Source organism: Athene noctua, chromosome 3 (genome assembly GCF_965140245.1).
Source record: "Athene noctua chromosome 3, bAthNoc1.hap1.1, whole genome shotgun sequence".
Classification (NCBI taxonomy): Eukaryota; Metazoa; Chordata; class Aves; order Strigiformes; family Strigidae; genus Athene; species Athene noctua.
In genome coordinates, this window is record NC_134039.1 from 47,186,784 (window position 1) to 47,201,113 (window position 14,330).

Here is a 14,330-nt window from a genome sequence, read left to right on the forward strand (position 1 = left end):
CTCTAAAAAAAAAAAAAAGAAACAAATAAGAGGTCAACTCACAAAGTCTCTAGGCTGTGGAGCCCATCAAAGCATTTCTTTCCCAGGGAGTAGATTCTATTGTTATGGAGATGTCTGTAGGGGAACATTAAGCACACAGTCAGGAAAGCACACTGCACACAGTGGACTTAAGCAAAACATTTTGATGGTTAAATGAAAAGAAACTTTTTTTCAGGCATGCACTGATTATATGCAAGTCATGCTTTTGCAAGAGCATGTACAGGATCTACCTCCAATGCCTTCCCCCCTTTCTCCGGGTATCTCCCCACCCACACAGGCTTCCATTTGGTTTCATAGAAGGGATTTGTTTTAAAGCCACCTAGATATTGTTTAAAAAGTGTATATCCTGGAGTTCCAGGTTGGGGTTTGCATATTGAATACTGAGAAATTGTAGACATATTCTAAATGATGGTTAACTAACATGTTGTCTTAAAAACTGTGTGGAGTGTGAGGTGCATATTTGGAAGATGCATATTCAGAGGTGTTAGAGAGTATGGCACAGAACCGGAGCAGATGAAGAGATGGATAATATGGCAGACAGCAAACTGGCATTAGGTCTGCAAAATGAAAAAATACACAAAGCCGCAGAACAAAAAAGTCATAGCTTTACTAAGATGAGTAAACTAACTAATCTTATAAGTGCTGTATCTTGCCTTCCTTTGAAACTGTAAAAATCAACAACTACTTTCTCAAATGTTTAGCAATTGGAAGTAATTTTGTTGAATATTTAAACCAACCTCCCTGCATGAAGGCTCACAGTGCTGCCTATTTCTAAGTCTTTTAGGCTGACGTGGAAAAACCCCACTCTGTGTGAAGCTCATTAATGCGAGTAGATACAACTTGGAGCCACTTCAGGTTGTTTCTTAAGAAGGATGCCTTTTTCCTAGCAGATTTTTCCTTTTATTTTATTCTTGACACTCTACCCCTAATAGTGGAGGGAAACTGTGAGTAGTACTTTAAAAGAAAAGATCTGTGAATGAGGGGCTGCTAGGCACTTTCCTTCAATGCTTTATTCTGCTCTGAAAATAATGTTAAAGATGAGAGGCTCTCTCTTTTGCAGAACCTACAGAAACTGAGTCTACCTGTCCATAAAAGGCAGGGATTCTGATGGCAAAATGGAAATGTTCTGTGTCTTTTTCCTTTACTAGGAAGAAACCTAATCAACTTTTGTTTTTAACGACTACACTGACCTTTAATGCTTTAGTTAGCATGAAGAGTGCATCTCCAAATTCCAATTATATTTGGATCTTTAATGATAGAGCTTCAAACCTGCTCCAACTGACCATGCATTTTTGCACTGAGTTGAAAAATTGCCAGACTGTATAGAGTAGCAAACAAAAGAAAGCAGAACCACACACAAAGATTTAGATGAGCAAAAAATACCACATCTTGTAGGTCATGAGGAATGATTCAATTAGTAATCAATATGGAGCCCAGAAGATTAGAAATAAGCAAGGCAGATCTAAATTAAGGAAACCTAATTGAGCAGAAAAGAAATAATTTTCTCTTGCATTTCTTAACTGTCGTCTTATCAATACATTTCTGGTAGGGATCTAGAGAATGACATTCAAGACAGACTCTTGTCTTTAGCATTGCTGAGATAAGTCTAGAACCTTAGTCAAATGACAAGTCCATCCACTCTTTAATTAGAATGGGATTAATATTTAATGTAAACAGAAGGCAAAGATTTCACAGCACAAAGCAGTTGTTTACCCCACATTTTTGGTGCCCTATATGCTTATATGAATATATTAAGCACTAACAGATATGGTGATTATAACTGTCAATAAAGAACCGTGGTGTGTGCCAGGTTCAATGCTTACACTGGGGCTAGAATAGAATATGCTAAAATGTCTTACACACTGATTTCAGACAGCTTGTAAAGCTTGAATATATTATATTCTCTTTAATAACGCTAACATTTTCCGAAGTATCCTGAAATAACTTCTCCAAAGAGTTTTTCTAGCCAGTCCAGGTTTTTTTCCACTTTTCCCAGAAGATAAAAAGCTGAAATCACACTCCACGGCATATCTTTCAGTCTTTAGTGTGAACTACGCATGTTTCATTTAGTTGAACTGGTATGCACACATAACAAAATACAAGACTACATATACTTTCTATGAAGGGAAATGCATACCTCTTCTACTGGTCAGCATTCTTTCCAAGTCATCAAGAAAACTTTCAGTTCATTTCCTATTTCTAATCTTCCCTCATTCAGCCTTAGAATCTTGAAGGGCACACAATCCACCTCTTCCTGTTTGTTTTGCTGACCAAATAGGGTGATTTTTTAATTCCTTTACACAGTTCATTATTGGAGAAGGAAACTTTTAAGCTACATCAAAACAAGTGATTTAGCAAATGCTAGCTTAACTGTAGGAAGGTGCAAAAAATCTGCTTCTCCAAGACAATTTCTTAACTTTTTAGTTTGTAGTACATTCACAATCCAGAAAACTTAATTTACATTTCAAAAATAACACTCCTCAGCAAACAAAATTGACCTCTTGGTAAAGGAATACCAAGAAGCCTAGTGCAAATGTAGAAGGGAAACTACAGATTTATAGCCTCAAGATATAAAGTTAATACTAACACTGTAAGACAAAACAGATGTTTAATTAACCTGTGTATAAACCTATTTTCCTATAATTTGCCAACTGTGGAGGGACTAGAGGAATATTTAATTATTAAAGGTTGTCTCAAGCAACTTCTAAATTAAACATTGCATCTGCAAGAGGTTAACGCCCTGCAAAGAAGTTGAGACTGTGTCTAAAAAGCAATCAATAAAACTTACAGAACTACCAAACTAGAGAGGTTTCCAAAAGCATAGTCTGGTATATAATGAATTTTGTTCAGTGCCAGTGTCATTGCCTGAAGTGCTGGTAAACTTCTAAAAGCTTGGACGGGAATTTCTGTCAAAGAATTATCATCTAGCCACAGGTGTCTAAGGGAGACCAAGCCATTGAAGCAGTTGGGGGGCACATAGTTGATGTGGTTGGCATCCAGACGTCTAGGAGAAAAAGAAATAGAGAAAATTGAGAAAAGAACAGTGGATTTACACAATGGCTATCAGAAGTTACAACCAAGAACACAACCCCAAAGGATGGACATGGGTTGCCACACTCATTTTTCATTTCCATCTTGCTTGCAGCCTCACGCCTGAGACCTCACATTGTGTTTACAAGTCTCCTTGTCAGCTGGCTCTCTGCAGACAGCTCTCCTTTGGAGCCATCAACTCACTGACAGTTCACACTGATCATTTTTGAGAGCTTCTCTACAGACCAGGTATAAATTTGTTGCCCTTCCCAATTATTTGAAGGTATGGGATAAAAAAGTGCAAGCAACTCAGCCAGAGATTCTTTTTCAGAACCTTTAAATCACTGAGATGCAAGATGATTTGGATTTCCATACACTAGACACCCATTCTAAGAGCCAAAAATAAAACTCACTTATGAGTTTCTATTCCCATCTTACCTTTTCTTAAATATGGTTTATTCCAAAGATTCTAATGAGCACTGAAGTTCACATTTTTCAGTAGTGGAGGAAAACTTCTTTAAAATAGAGAATAGCATTGCTAATGCGATGTATTTATTTTGAAAACAAAGTTCTTAAATACACTTAGGTTGCTGCAGAGCCAACAGAGGGAGCTCAGATGCATACTGTACCTCTTCAGAGTCTGCAGGTGATACCTTGCTCTCACACTTGTGTAAATAAGGATTAAATCTACCGAACCTTTTGCAGATGTGGCATTAGAAATACTATGTCATATATTCATTGGCTTTTGGTTTTGCTCTGTTTTGCTTTCCCACTGTGATGCTTTAAGGGAAAGATTTAAAAGCGTGCTTCAGATTTCTGTAACTTTGTGAAACATTCTGATGGTGATCTGTACTCTGACACACTTTTTCTGCTTTTTATGTTTTGTAGTGACTTGTACCTTGTTCAGAACATGAAAGCCACACTCTATAACCTTTCTTGAAGATGTTTGTAGAGAAGAGTAATTAAATGAATAGTGAAACAGAAATAAATCTAAATAGATGTTTGAAAACACTACAGAACAAACAGCCACAGCCAGGGTACAAAGAAGTAATTCTGTGCAACCTAAATTTGGTCTGTTTGAGAGAAATCAATACTCTTTGTGGTGAGCATACTAATCTCTTTATTTAAAGCTGCTTCCTCATTTACAGTCATGTAAAATGTCAGGTCCATTCTATCTCCTGTTCCATGCTGCTCCTACCTACTGCATGAGAACAAATAATGACTGCTAAGGCTCTGTGCCAGGCTGGCAAATAACTGAGACAAGGTCAGTTGGAACAAATTTATAAAGTTCAGTGTCAAAGCCCTTGTACAATTAAATTTTCAATTTAATAACTGACATGTCAGTCGGCAGAGACAGAGCCTCCAAAATAACTCAAGGGTCTGTCAACAAACGGGTGAGGCTGGAAATGTTTAGAAATACTCATGCTTTACCCCCTCCATTCCCTGGGCAACAACCATGCTACGCCTGTGTTTTCAAACAAGGTATAATTTGAATGAGTAGATAAGGTTTTTTGTGTTCAGTCAGAAGTAAATTTCTTCCCTGGGTGATGCAGATATGTAAACTAAGAAGTTACAGTTGCCTTAGTTTGACAGTTACACTGATTAAAGAATGGAGGTTTTATTCAAACTAAATGTGTTACTGTATTACATCTTATTCAATATGAAGCCTGCCTGTGCAGCTCTCATGTCCCCATTGACTCCACAGGAGTTACTCACAGGATGCCTGGCCGCATGGTGAAGCGGACAGTCAGTTGTTTGTATGTGATCCTGTGTCTGAAATGGCACTACTTCTGCTGTTGTCAGTGAGACCAGGACTTTTATCTTACCAATATTTGGTAGCAAATCAAAGAACAGATTTTTTTTTTTTTTTATAGCTGAAGTTTCCAAATATAAACCCACCACTGGCTATGTAAACAAAATACACAACACAGAAAGAAAAACAGGACTGCTACAATATAAATTAAATTCTAGGTAGTTGAATTACTGTTTAAATAAAGCTTGGAAGAGAGCAAGAAGCTACAATGATTTGTGCTGCAGGTCCTGTAACTAGATTACGTATACTGCAAGTGCTCGTAAGAAGTACTGCCTAAAGTGCTCTTTTGTTATCTAATCTTTCTAAAATTTCCAAGTACCATTTTCCCTCCTGCAGATATTAAAAGGTTTGAGCAGTGGTTATGTTTCCAGTCATACCGTAGGTAATGCACACCGATGTATAAACCATTGATCAAAATAGCCGGTTTCAGCCAATTGTTTTATATGTGTTGATCAAAGTTTTGGCACTTCTAGAACTAAACCCATTAACTCACAAACATGACCCTATTTATAACTGAAAATATATAGATAACGTGGTGAGTTTGAAAGCTGCTATTATATTCCAGAGAGAACCAATTTAGGGAAACAGAAATGCTCGATCTTTTCTGATAAGCAGCATGTAAATAAAGCAGTCAGTATGAAATTCACTACGAGCTCACTTAAAATGCCCAAACTTTTCAAAGCAAATGCTTGAACTATGTGGAATCTATCTCACTGGTGTTTCCTGTGACATACAGTAAATGCTACAACCATGTGCAAAAATTCTGAAAAGATATTGTTAATATAGAATTATAAACATTTATTGGTACTCTAAAACAGGTGAAGGTGGATGCTTGAAAAAGATTCTCTTTTTTTGATCAATTCAACATGACTGGATACTTAGTTTTACACCACTTGTAGGTTTCTAAGCGAATATATTTTTTTTCCTTCTTCTGAGTTTTCTCTCAAGAGCAAGCCCAGCTACAACCTGGATGTACCTTGTGATCAAGAAATTCCTTAATGTCTTGTTGGAGTGTCTTGCTCATTCATTCAGGGTTAAATCAAATACTAGATAGGGGATCGGGAAGAAGCTTTCTTCCACATCATTCTCCCCTCTGAAAGAAACAGCTATTAGATGGATTGCCTCTTCTTGCAATAGATGAGGGCCTGAATACAATGAAGGGACTGAAGAGAAAAGCCACACAGACAGATAAAGAAGGCAAGGACAAAATGTTTCTTCTGACATTTAAGTTTAAAATAGAGAGGTAAAACCAAATGAAAAGGAGCTATACATAACAGGTAGGGGAGGCAAAGAAGTGACAGCACATGAGGACTGATTTTGGGCATGATGGGTTAAAGAAGGGGTATGCTTCTTCCTCTCCTACCATATTCCTCTTCTCCTGACCTGGGTCTGTTATGCAGGGAGCTACAGCCAAGCCTCGCCACAAGGCATGGGGTTATGATGGACACAGGCTAGAGACAGGGCCTGTCTGGGGAGGGTATAACAAGCAGGAGGGGATCATCTGCAGCCCCACCATCTTTGCTAATGTATGGTGACATGGACTGCCTCAAGGGTTTGTTCACAGGAGTTTAACTAAAGCATCTAAGTAATGGAAAGTGACACTGAAACTGGCTCTGAAAAGTGGATGTAATGAAAGTATAGATGGCTATTGTGAGCCATGTTTTTCAAACATGGCCCTTTACGCAGGATATCCCCTTCAGTCCACAGGGGAAAATGCTAGGACGATTGTAAAACCTTAATTACAACACACCAGCTTAGCAGTTCCCACAGCTCACTTTCAGCTCTGCCCTTGTATGGGCTTCCACAGGACCGATACAAAGAACCCTGTGTGGCAACAGCAAGACCAAAAACGGAAAGTCACAAGTCACAGTTTGCGAGCATTTGTTTCTGTCCCACTGCTCAGTTCTACATGAGGAGGTCTCTCAGCTCTGGAAGTTTCAATCCTCAGTGTTTCTCTTTATATCCAAACATGATGCCCAGGTGTTTGATAAATCTGCATTCAAGATGGTGGGCCAAGACGCTAGTGCACTGCATAACTTTCCAACCTAGACAATTCTGTGATTCTGTGATAAACCACAAATAGCCAATTGTAATGCTATGTTTACAGAATCACAGAATTATCAAGGTTGGAAACGACCTTGTAGATCATCCATTCCAACCATTAACCTCACACTGACAGTTCCCAACTACACCATATCCCTCAGCGCTATGTCAACTCAACTCTTAAACACCTCCAGGGATGGGGACTCCACCACTGCCCTGGGCAGCCCATTCCAACGCCTAACAACCCCTTCTGAAAAGAAATGCTTCCTAATATCCAGTCTAAACCTTCCCTGGCACAACTTGAGGCCATTACCTCTTGTCCTGTCACTTTCTACTAGGCTAAAGAGGCTCATCCCCAGCTCTCTGCAACCTCCTTTCAGGCAGCTGTAGAGGGCGATGAGGTCTCCCCTCAGCCTCCTCTTCTCCAGACTAAACACCCCCAGTTCCCTCAGCCGCTCCTCGTAGGACCTGTGCTCCAGACCCTGCACCAGCTTCGTTGCCCTTCTCTGGACACGCTCGAGTCATTCAATGTCCTTTTTGTAGTGAGGGGCCCAAAACTGAACACAGGAATCGAGGTGCGGCCTCACCAGTGCCGAGGACAGGGGTAAGATCCCTTCCCTGTCCCTGCTGGCCACGCTATTGCTGACACAAGCCAGGATGCCATTGGCCTTCTTGGCCACCTGGGCACACTGCTGGCTCCTGTTCAGCCGGCTGTCAATCAACACCTTTTATATACAATCAATAACCTTTATAAACATCTTTATACAAAGATTGGCTCTGATACTGGGTACCTTCAATTCCCACAGGTGGGAAAAAGTGGGGGACACCAGGTTATCCTAGGAATCTGACTGCAGACTCAGATCAGGAGTCCACAGCTAGACCAGCACACTTGATGTGGCTGGGAATGCTCCCAGGTCCTGCAGCCAACTGGCTCAGAGAGGCCCATGTTATGCCGGTGACCTCTCCTAGCCTCCAAAGTGAGGTGGCTGTATGTAGAGAGCCTACTGGGGATGGCCCCAGGGGTGTGTGAACTGCCAGATGGCCCTCACGAATAGTTCAGGCAAATGTTAGTTGGCACGGGTCAACTGGCAAGGGTCAAAAGTGTGCCAAGAACCCCGTTAACAGCGCAACAGGACAGACGGTCATGGCCGGTGCCTGGGAGCACTTGCAGCACTGTTTGCTTTGCTAGGCTGGCTGTAGCCACAGTCTGTCATCATACGGTGCCAAGGAGGATGTGGTGTACATGTAGTATACATCCTGATGGGCTTCAGACATGCGGGATGATTTTTGGCTAGCAGTTCTGAGGTTGAGAAATTTGTCTGTCCCTTACAAATGTGACTAAAAAAACCTCTCTTTTGAGATTACTCAGAAGACAAAAGGGTCAGATGCTTAGTAGCTTCTCCTAGATGAAAGAACATCACCCAGTGGCCTGGCATTGCTGATCTAGTTCAGCCTTTCTGCACCCCGTTTTAAAAGCAAGTAGCCCTACAACTGGTTGAGTTCGGGACTGCAACCCCCCAAAATAGTAGCACATGCATTTTAGGGAACCTTGCACCTCCATCTTCCTCTCAGATCCTTATCAAGCTAGAAAAGTGTCTGTGACTTGAGAGGGCTGGCCTGGCATTGTATTAGTGCTCCATGTTTCGGTCACTCTTCTGTTATCCAGTGCGCACCAGGGCTCTAGTAGCTTGGCTGATTAAGACATGCAATAAAGTGAAGAGACTGTAATAGTGAGTTTTGAGACATCTTTGAGTATATGTATAGACATCTGCATGGGACACACAACCTTGATTTAAACTGGGGGAAATTCCTCCTCAGGGAGTTTGTGGGTACTTGTTGAGGTACTGGGTTTCCTAAGAAGGATAATAGCTTCTGTAGGCTTCATTATCATGGGGTGTGACATGAAAAACCACAATTAAAGCTCCTGTCTTTTCATGAAAACAGTTCTCTTGGGAGAATGTGATCTCATCAAATCTGTTTTGTCTTCAACTAAAAATTGGGATTATTAATACAAGCATCAAACCAGAAAAAAATTGTTTAAAGTTAATATTTCTGAAAAAAGGGCTTTTTAATTTCAAGCCTGAACTGGAAGCAATACAGAACTCTGTGCCCTCAAAGTCTTCAATGCTTTGTTCAGATTAAGAATGAAAACTTGTCATGAAATGTCAAATATTTGGAGGAGTAGGGAGAAAATGAAAAATCCATTTGCTGACCTGTTCCAGCTGGGCAATTACTTAAGAACATCCAAGATGTTCTGGATAATCTTTTATGTAAAACTTGGTGTCACCATCAGGTGCTCCACAAATACCAAAATATCTTAAATTTAGCGATTTACAAATACTGTTAGGAAATTTAAAACAGATTTCATTGATACTTTTTTCTTGTTACTTGTAAAGTCAAATTAATTTGCTTCACTACATTCCAACTTTGCAGGTTGACAAGGGAGAAAAGATGGTTTATTTCTTCCCTCTATCAACTGTTTCCAGCACTCTGGAAGACAGGCTATGTTGTATTCTGCACTATTTTCTACTATTAAAGTAAAGGTCCTCTTAAATTTTTCAGGAATGAAAGCAGGTGATACAGTAAATAAAGCTTGCTTTTAAACGTCCTTCATGACTGGTTTGGCATGGGCAGTGAGATAGCACCTGATCTGTTCTTGATTTTGAATGTTTCTGTGTCTGACAATGCAGCAGTAAAAGCTGCTCATTAACAATGACGTCTAAACAAGAAAATAAACAGGGAGTGAATTTTCATCTGTAGAACTCACTGCAAAGGGTTGTATTACAATAGTTCCAATAAAAGAATAGCAGAAGCTTTGATTTTCCATCAGCAGTGCCAATTATGCTTTTCTCCTTTATTTAGCAGCATTCGCAAATGGAAATCTGCAACTTATTGGTTGCTAGTAATATAAAATTTGTGTTACATATTCAGGGAAAAAATAAAAAGAAATTATTGATATGTCATTGCCTGTTTTACTAAACTCTTCTTGTTCAATTATATGCCAATTCTGGTACATAAGGGATGTCATTAGAAATGACAAGACAATTACACTAGAGAAAAAAAGATACCTATTTAAACAAATACTTACATTAAATGAAAAATGTCAGACAGAAAACAAGCTGTTAATTAATAACGATGTTTGAAAAATCAATCAATATACATATGGAAAAGGTTTTTGGACTATACAGGTATATTCAAAATAACTAACAGACTTCTTGATTTAAAAGCAGAATGGAGCTATTGATGCTGTGGGAAACACAAAATCCAGAGACCATCTGCTTACAGTCAGTTCTAAAGAAATACATTTGCTTAAGGTGAGTAACAGGGGAGACAGCATTCAGACCCTGCTGCCAAGATCTAAGTTGTGACATGTCACTGATTGTTTGTTCCTCCTTTTCAATCATGGTACCTGCAAACATGTCTTCCTCTTTTTGGGTTAACAGAAATAAATGCCATTTGAATTGTTAGGACTAGTAATCCAGATAATTTGCATTCACACTTGATTTCAGAGGAAAATTTAAGTTCATAAAATAAGTTGAAGATATCCTTCTGCTGAACTTGGAGAGCAAAGCACATCTCAAAATCAACATGCTCTGATTACTTCCTTAAATTGTTTTACCACAGAGGGAACTGGAGTCCTATGCAATCATTCTCCAGGTTCTGGTAGCTGAACTCATTTATTAACCAAAGTAGCACAACTGTTATTGACTATTGAACTACATAGGTTTTTATAAAATTGGAGAAGATTTCAATAGTTTAATTTTGTTTTTTGCTTCAGCGACAGAAAAAAATACTGCTGGTTGTTTGTTTTGAGGCAAAAATATAAATGTTTCCGCATAGATTTTTTTCTGTTGAAGGTGAAATTCACAAATCTTAGGGAGTTTTGGTTAATTTTTTGGTGCCCATTTTATAGCATTTATTGAATAATGTCTGCTGACTGAAGAAGACTGATCTATTCTAGAGGTAGGGTGAGCCATGAATAAATATTTATCACTCAAACTTGTCACACCATTCTGAATGCCAGCAATATTATAACTTAGACAAGAAAGTGAAAGAAATTGTTGCTTGTTCCTGCAATATACCAGTTCTTGTTCTGTGTGCCAGAGGCCATTTAACATCAATTAATGTATCTACCAATACTGTTACTTATACTGTCATTTTTGAGCCTGGAACTAGATAATAAGGAGAGCATCCAGAAATATGTTTTTCTGCAAAAATTTGTGATGAATTAGCATTATAAGTGAACATGGAAAACTTGTGTGTGCATATATATATACACCCATATATTGTGCATGTACACACACACAATTATATATGCATATTTACATACAAATTATTTTAACATTGATTAAGGTGGCAAGGCAGTTAGTATGGCTTGCACCTCTATGTACCTGCCTTTCTTGAGTGAAACCACAAAAGGCAGAGATTTGAGTTCTGTCACCAGTTTTAAGTGTTTTGAATCTATACTAACCTAAAGCAAAGGGTTAATGAGCTTCACAAATCATGCCACCTGCATAGTTAAACATGACAAATAAAAGAAGTTGCTATCTTATAGGAATTGCTTTAGTGAAGGCTTTTAACCTCTTGATTACACTCTTGAAAAAACTCCTGCTATTTCAAAGGTTTCAAGAAATAATTCCTATTGTAAATCAGAAGCCAATGCAAGAACCACACTGTGAACAGAAAATTCCTACATGATATGAAACAAGAAATTGAATCTGTGCACACCTTTATCTGACAGGCACAACCCTGTTTAAGCAAACAAAAGAATAATAGTTTTCTTTTCCTCAAAGAGGTCTCTTTTGCTGGTGATCGTTTTTCAGGTGAGAGTAGCTTTTCTGTACAAATCCGTATCATTCCATCTTGGGTCTGCTACACAGCTGTCTAAAGCTTTCCACTGACCACTCCTATTCTCCCTCTGTTTTAGTTCTGTCATAAAATATCAGTCCTTTAAATAGACTGCACAAACGATGTTTGGTTTACTTCCTCAACTTCTTCATCCAAGGAAAAAAATATTTGCAACAGAGCCTGAGTGAGACTGTCATGTTGTTTAGAAACTGTGCTGAAAATTCAACAGTCTCCTTTAGAGCAACAAAGGAACTCTTGTTTGCTTGGCTTATCGTGTTTTGGTCCAGAATGTGTATAGAGTGATGTGATCTCAGCAAGATTTTTTTTTGTTTGTTTAGCAGGAAGAAAATCTAATATAGTCACTAGACCAGCATTTTCTCAGGACTTTTTCAAAGATCAAAGGAAAGAACTGTAACCTCAAAAGTATATGGCTGAGATATTTCACTCTGTGTCTGGTCAATAAAGAAAAAAGGCACTGACCGAGTAACAATTATAAGATAATTAATTCTTAGGGTTGTTTCACCTTTAGAAACCTTAACGAATGCTTTGTACACTAAGGAGGTAAATGTTGTTCAAGACGGACATAAGAACCTGGGAGCTAATACAGTATAATGTGTGTCTGTGTAGTGGTAAGTTATACACAGATGACATAATTTTGCTGAAAATCAATTCATTTCATTAATTCCATTCTTCAGATTTTGGCTGAATTGAACATATGCAAAAGTTGTTAACTTTCTGGTGGAACTTCTTTATACACAAAAAGGAAGAGCATGTTCAATACAGTACATTTCTCAACCAATACATCTTACTCTATCCAGATGGGATGGCTTGGTACAGGTGCTCACTCTATCCTTATCATTGTTAGACTTTTACCAGTGACACCAGTGATCAGTGTACACTGTAGCAACATTTTTTGTGATAGTTATTTGACCTTCCAGATTTACTTCCACATTTGGGTCTTGGAACTTTTTAGGAAAATAATTATATTTCAAAGCAAATCTGCGAAAATACAAGGTGGTCAACTAAAGCACAGAGAAGAGTCAGTTGACATTTTCCTCTGGCCAAAGAACCTGTCTGCCTATCTTCAATCATCCAGATATTTTATGCTGCGCAATCAAAATCAGTAGATCCTTCCACAGTCTTTTTTTTCTGTATCAGGTGAAAACAGAATTCTGTGGATAATTCAGAAGCATACTCTATTTACTGTGTCCTTCATTGAGATAGCAAGAGTGGCCTTGTGGTTGCAAAATGTGAACTGCAAGTGCAGCAGAAGGAACTCATGATACTCAACTGACTGAACAAGAACATGGCAGATGAATTTTGGTATAGATAGGTGTCAAGTGACTACTTAGGGAAAAGGCAATTCAAACGTTACATGACAAACTCTTGAGTAGCTACCAACATACTAGAAAGAGGCTCTGCAGTTGTATGAAAGTAACAGTTCAGTGTTCAGTAAAGGTTAAAAAATTAGGCAAAACAAAGTTTGGGGAATTAGTAGAAAAGTGAACAAAAAACCATCCACAATTCCCCTCTATAAACCCACAGTGTGCAAACACTTTAAACATGCTGTGCAGGTCTGATCCCTCCCTCCTTGATTCATCTCAAATCAAATATATGAGAAGTGAAAAAAAGTTCAGTAAGAGTGACAAGGATGACCAGAGGAAGGGAACAGCTCCCACATGAGAAAAGAGTCTTAACAGCCCTACTTCTGAAAAACATGACTAATGGAGATGCAACAAAGGTCTATAAAATCTGGCATATATCAGTAAGGAACTGCTGTTTCCACTTTTTCTTGATGCTATACTTAAGAGACATCAAATGTAGTGGGAAGGTACTTTACCATGATACACAGGGCTAAGCTGACCAGCAGATAATACTGCCACAAAAAATCATCAGTGTTACATTGGCTCAAAAAGCAATTGTACAAACTCACAGAAGAAAATTCTTTAAGAGCTATTAAATTCAAAGAAGCCACAATAGGCTTAGTGAGTCCCTAAGTGCAAACCTTTGGCAGCTGGGACAGTTTACCGAAGGAGTATTATTATATTCTTTGCCAGACCTTCTAGTTTTCCTTTGCAATCTGCTGCTGAAGACTGGATAAAGGGCTAGGTCAGCTTTCAGCACAACCTGCTACAACCACCCTTATGTTATGGGGCAGAAGCACATCAAAATAATTTCATTCATACCACAAAGCAGCCAATCCTCAGTCCTGGTCCAGCAGTTCTGGCAGGAGTTCTGTTAAAACTGAAGCTTGTGGACTGAGTCAGAACGGCACAGTCAAGAACTATAAATACAGAGGCCTGCCTGAAGCACAGAATATAATTAAGCATCCTCTAGTACACTTTGTTTCACGAGTTACTAGTGTTTTCCATACTGCTTAAAAAGAGAAAAATTACACCAAATGAAAAAAAAACAAAATTCAGTAAAGAATCTTAAAAAGAAATCATGGGAAAGACCAGTGCTCAAGGGATGATATTCTTCTTGACAGAAAGCACTGCAAAGCAAGGTATGTCTTAGATGGTGAACCAGTTTATAACTCTGCAAAGAAGCTGCTGGT

At 38.7% G+C, this 14,330-nt stretch overlaps 1 protein-coding gene across 4 annotated transcripts in view; it reads right to left on the bottom strand.

The window, feature by feature from the left end:
• LGR5 (leucine rich repeat containing G protein-coupled receptor 5) overlaps positions 1-14,330 on the bottom strand; it is a 93,515-nt gene that overhangs the window by 25,221 nt on the left and 53,964 nt on the right. For 3 of the 4 annotated variants that reach the window (XM_074902868.1, XM_074902867.1, XM_074902866.1), the window contains exons 5-6: positions 2,828-3,043; positions 43-114 (exon numbers count right to left, since the gene is read on the bottom strand). In XM_074902868.1, the coding sequence (XP_074758969.1) occupies positions 43-114; positions 2,828-3,043 (288 nt within the window). The remainder of the gene's footprint in view (positions 1-42; positions 115-2,827; positions 3,044-14,330) is intronic. The other variant, XM_074902870.1, reaches the window with a different exon arrangement.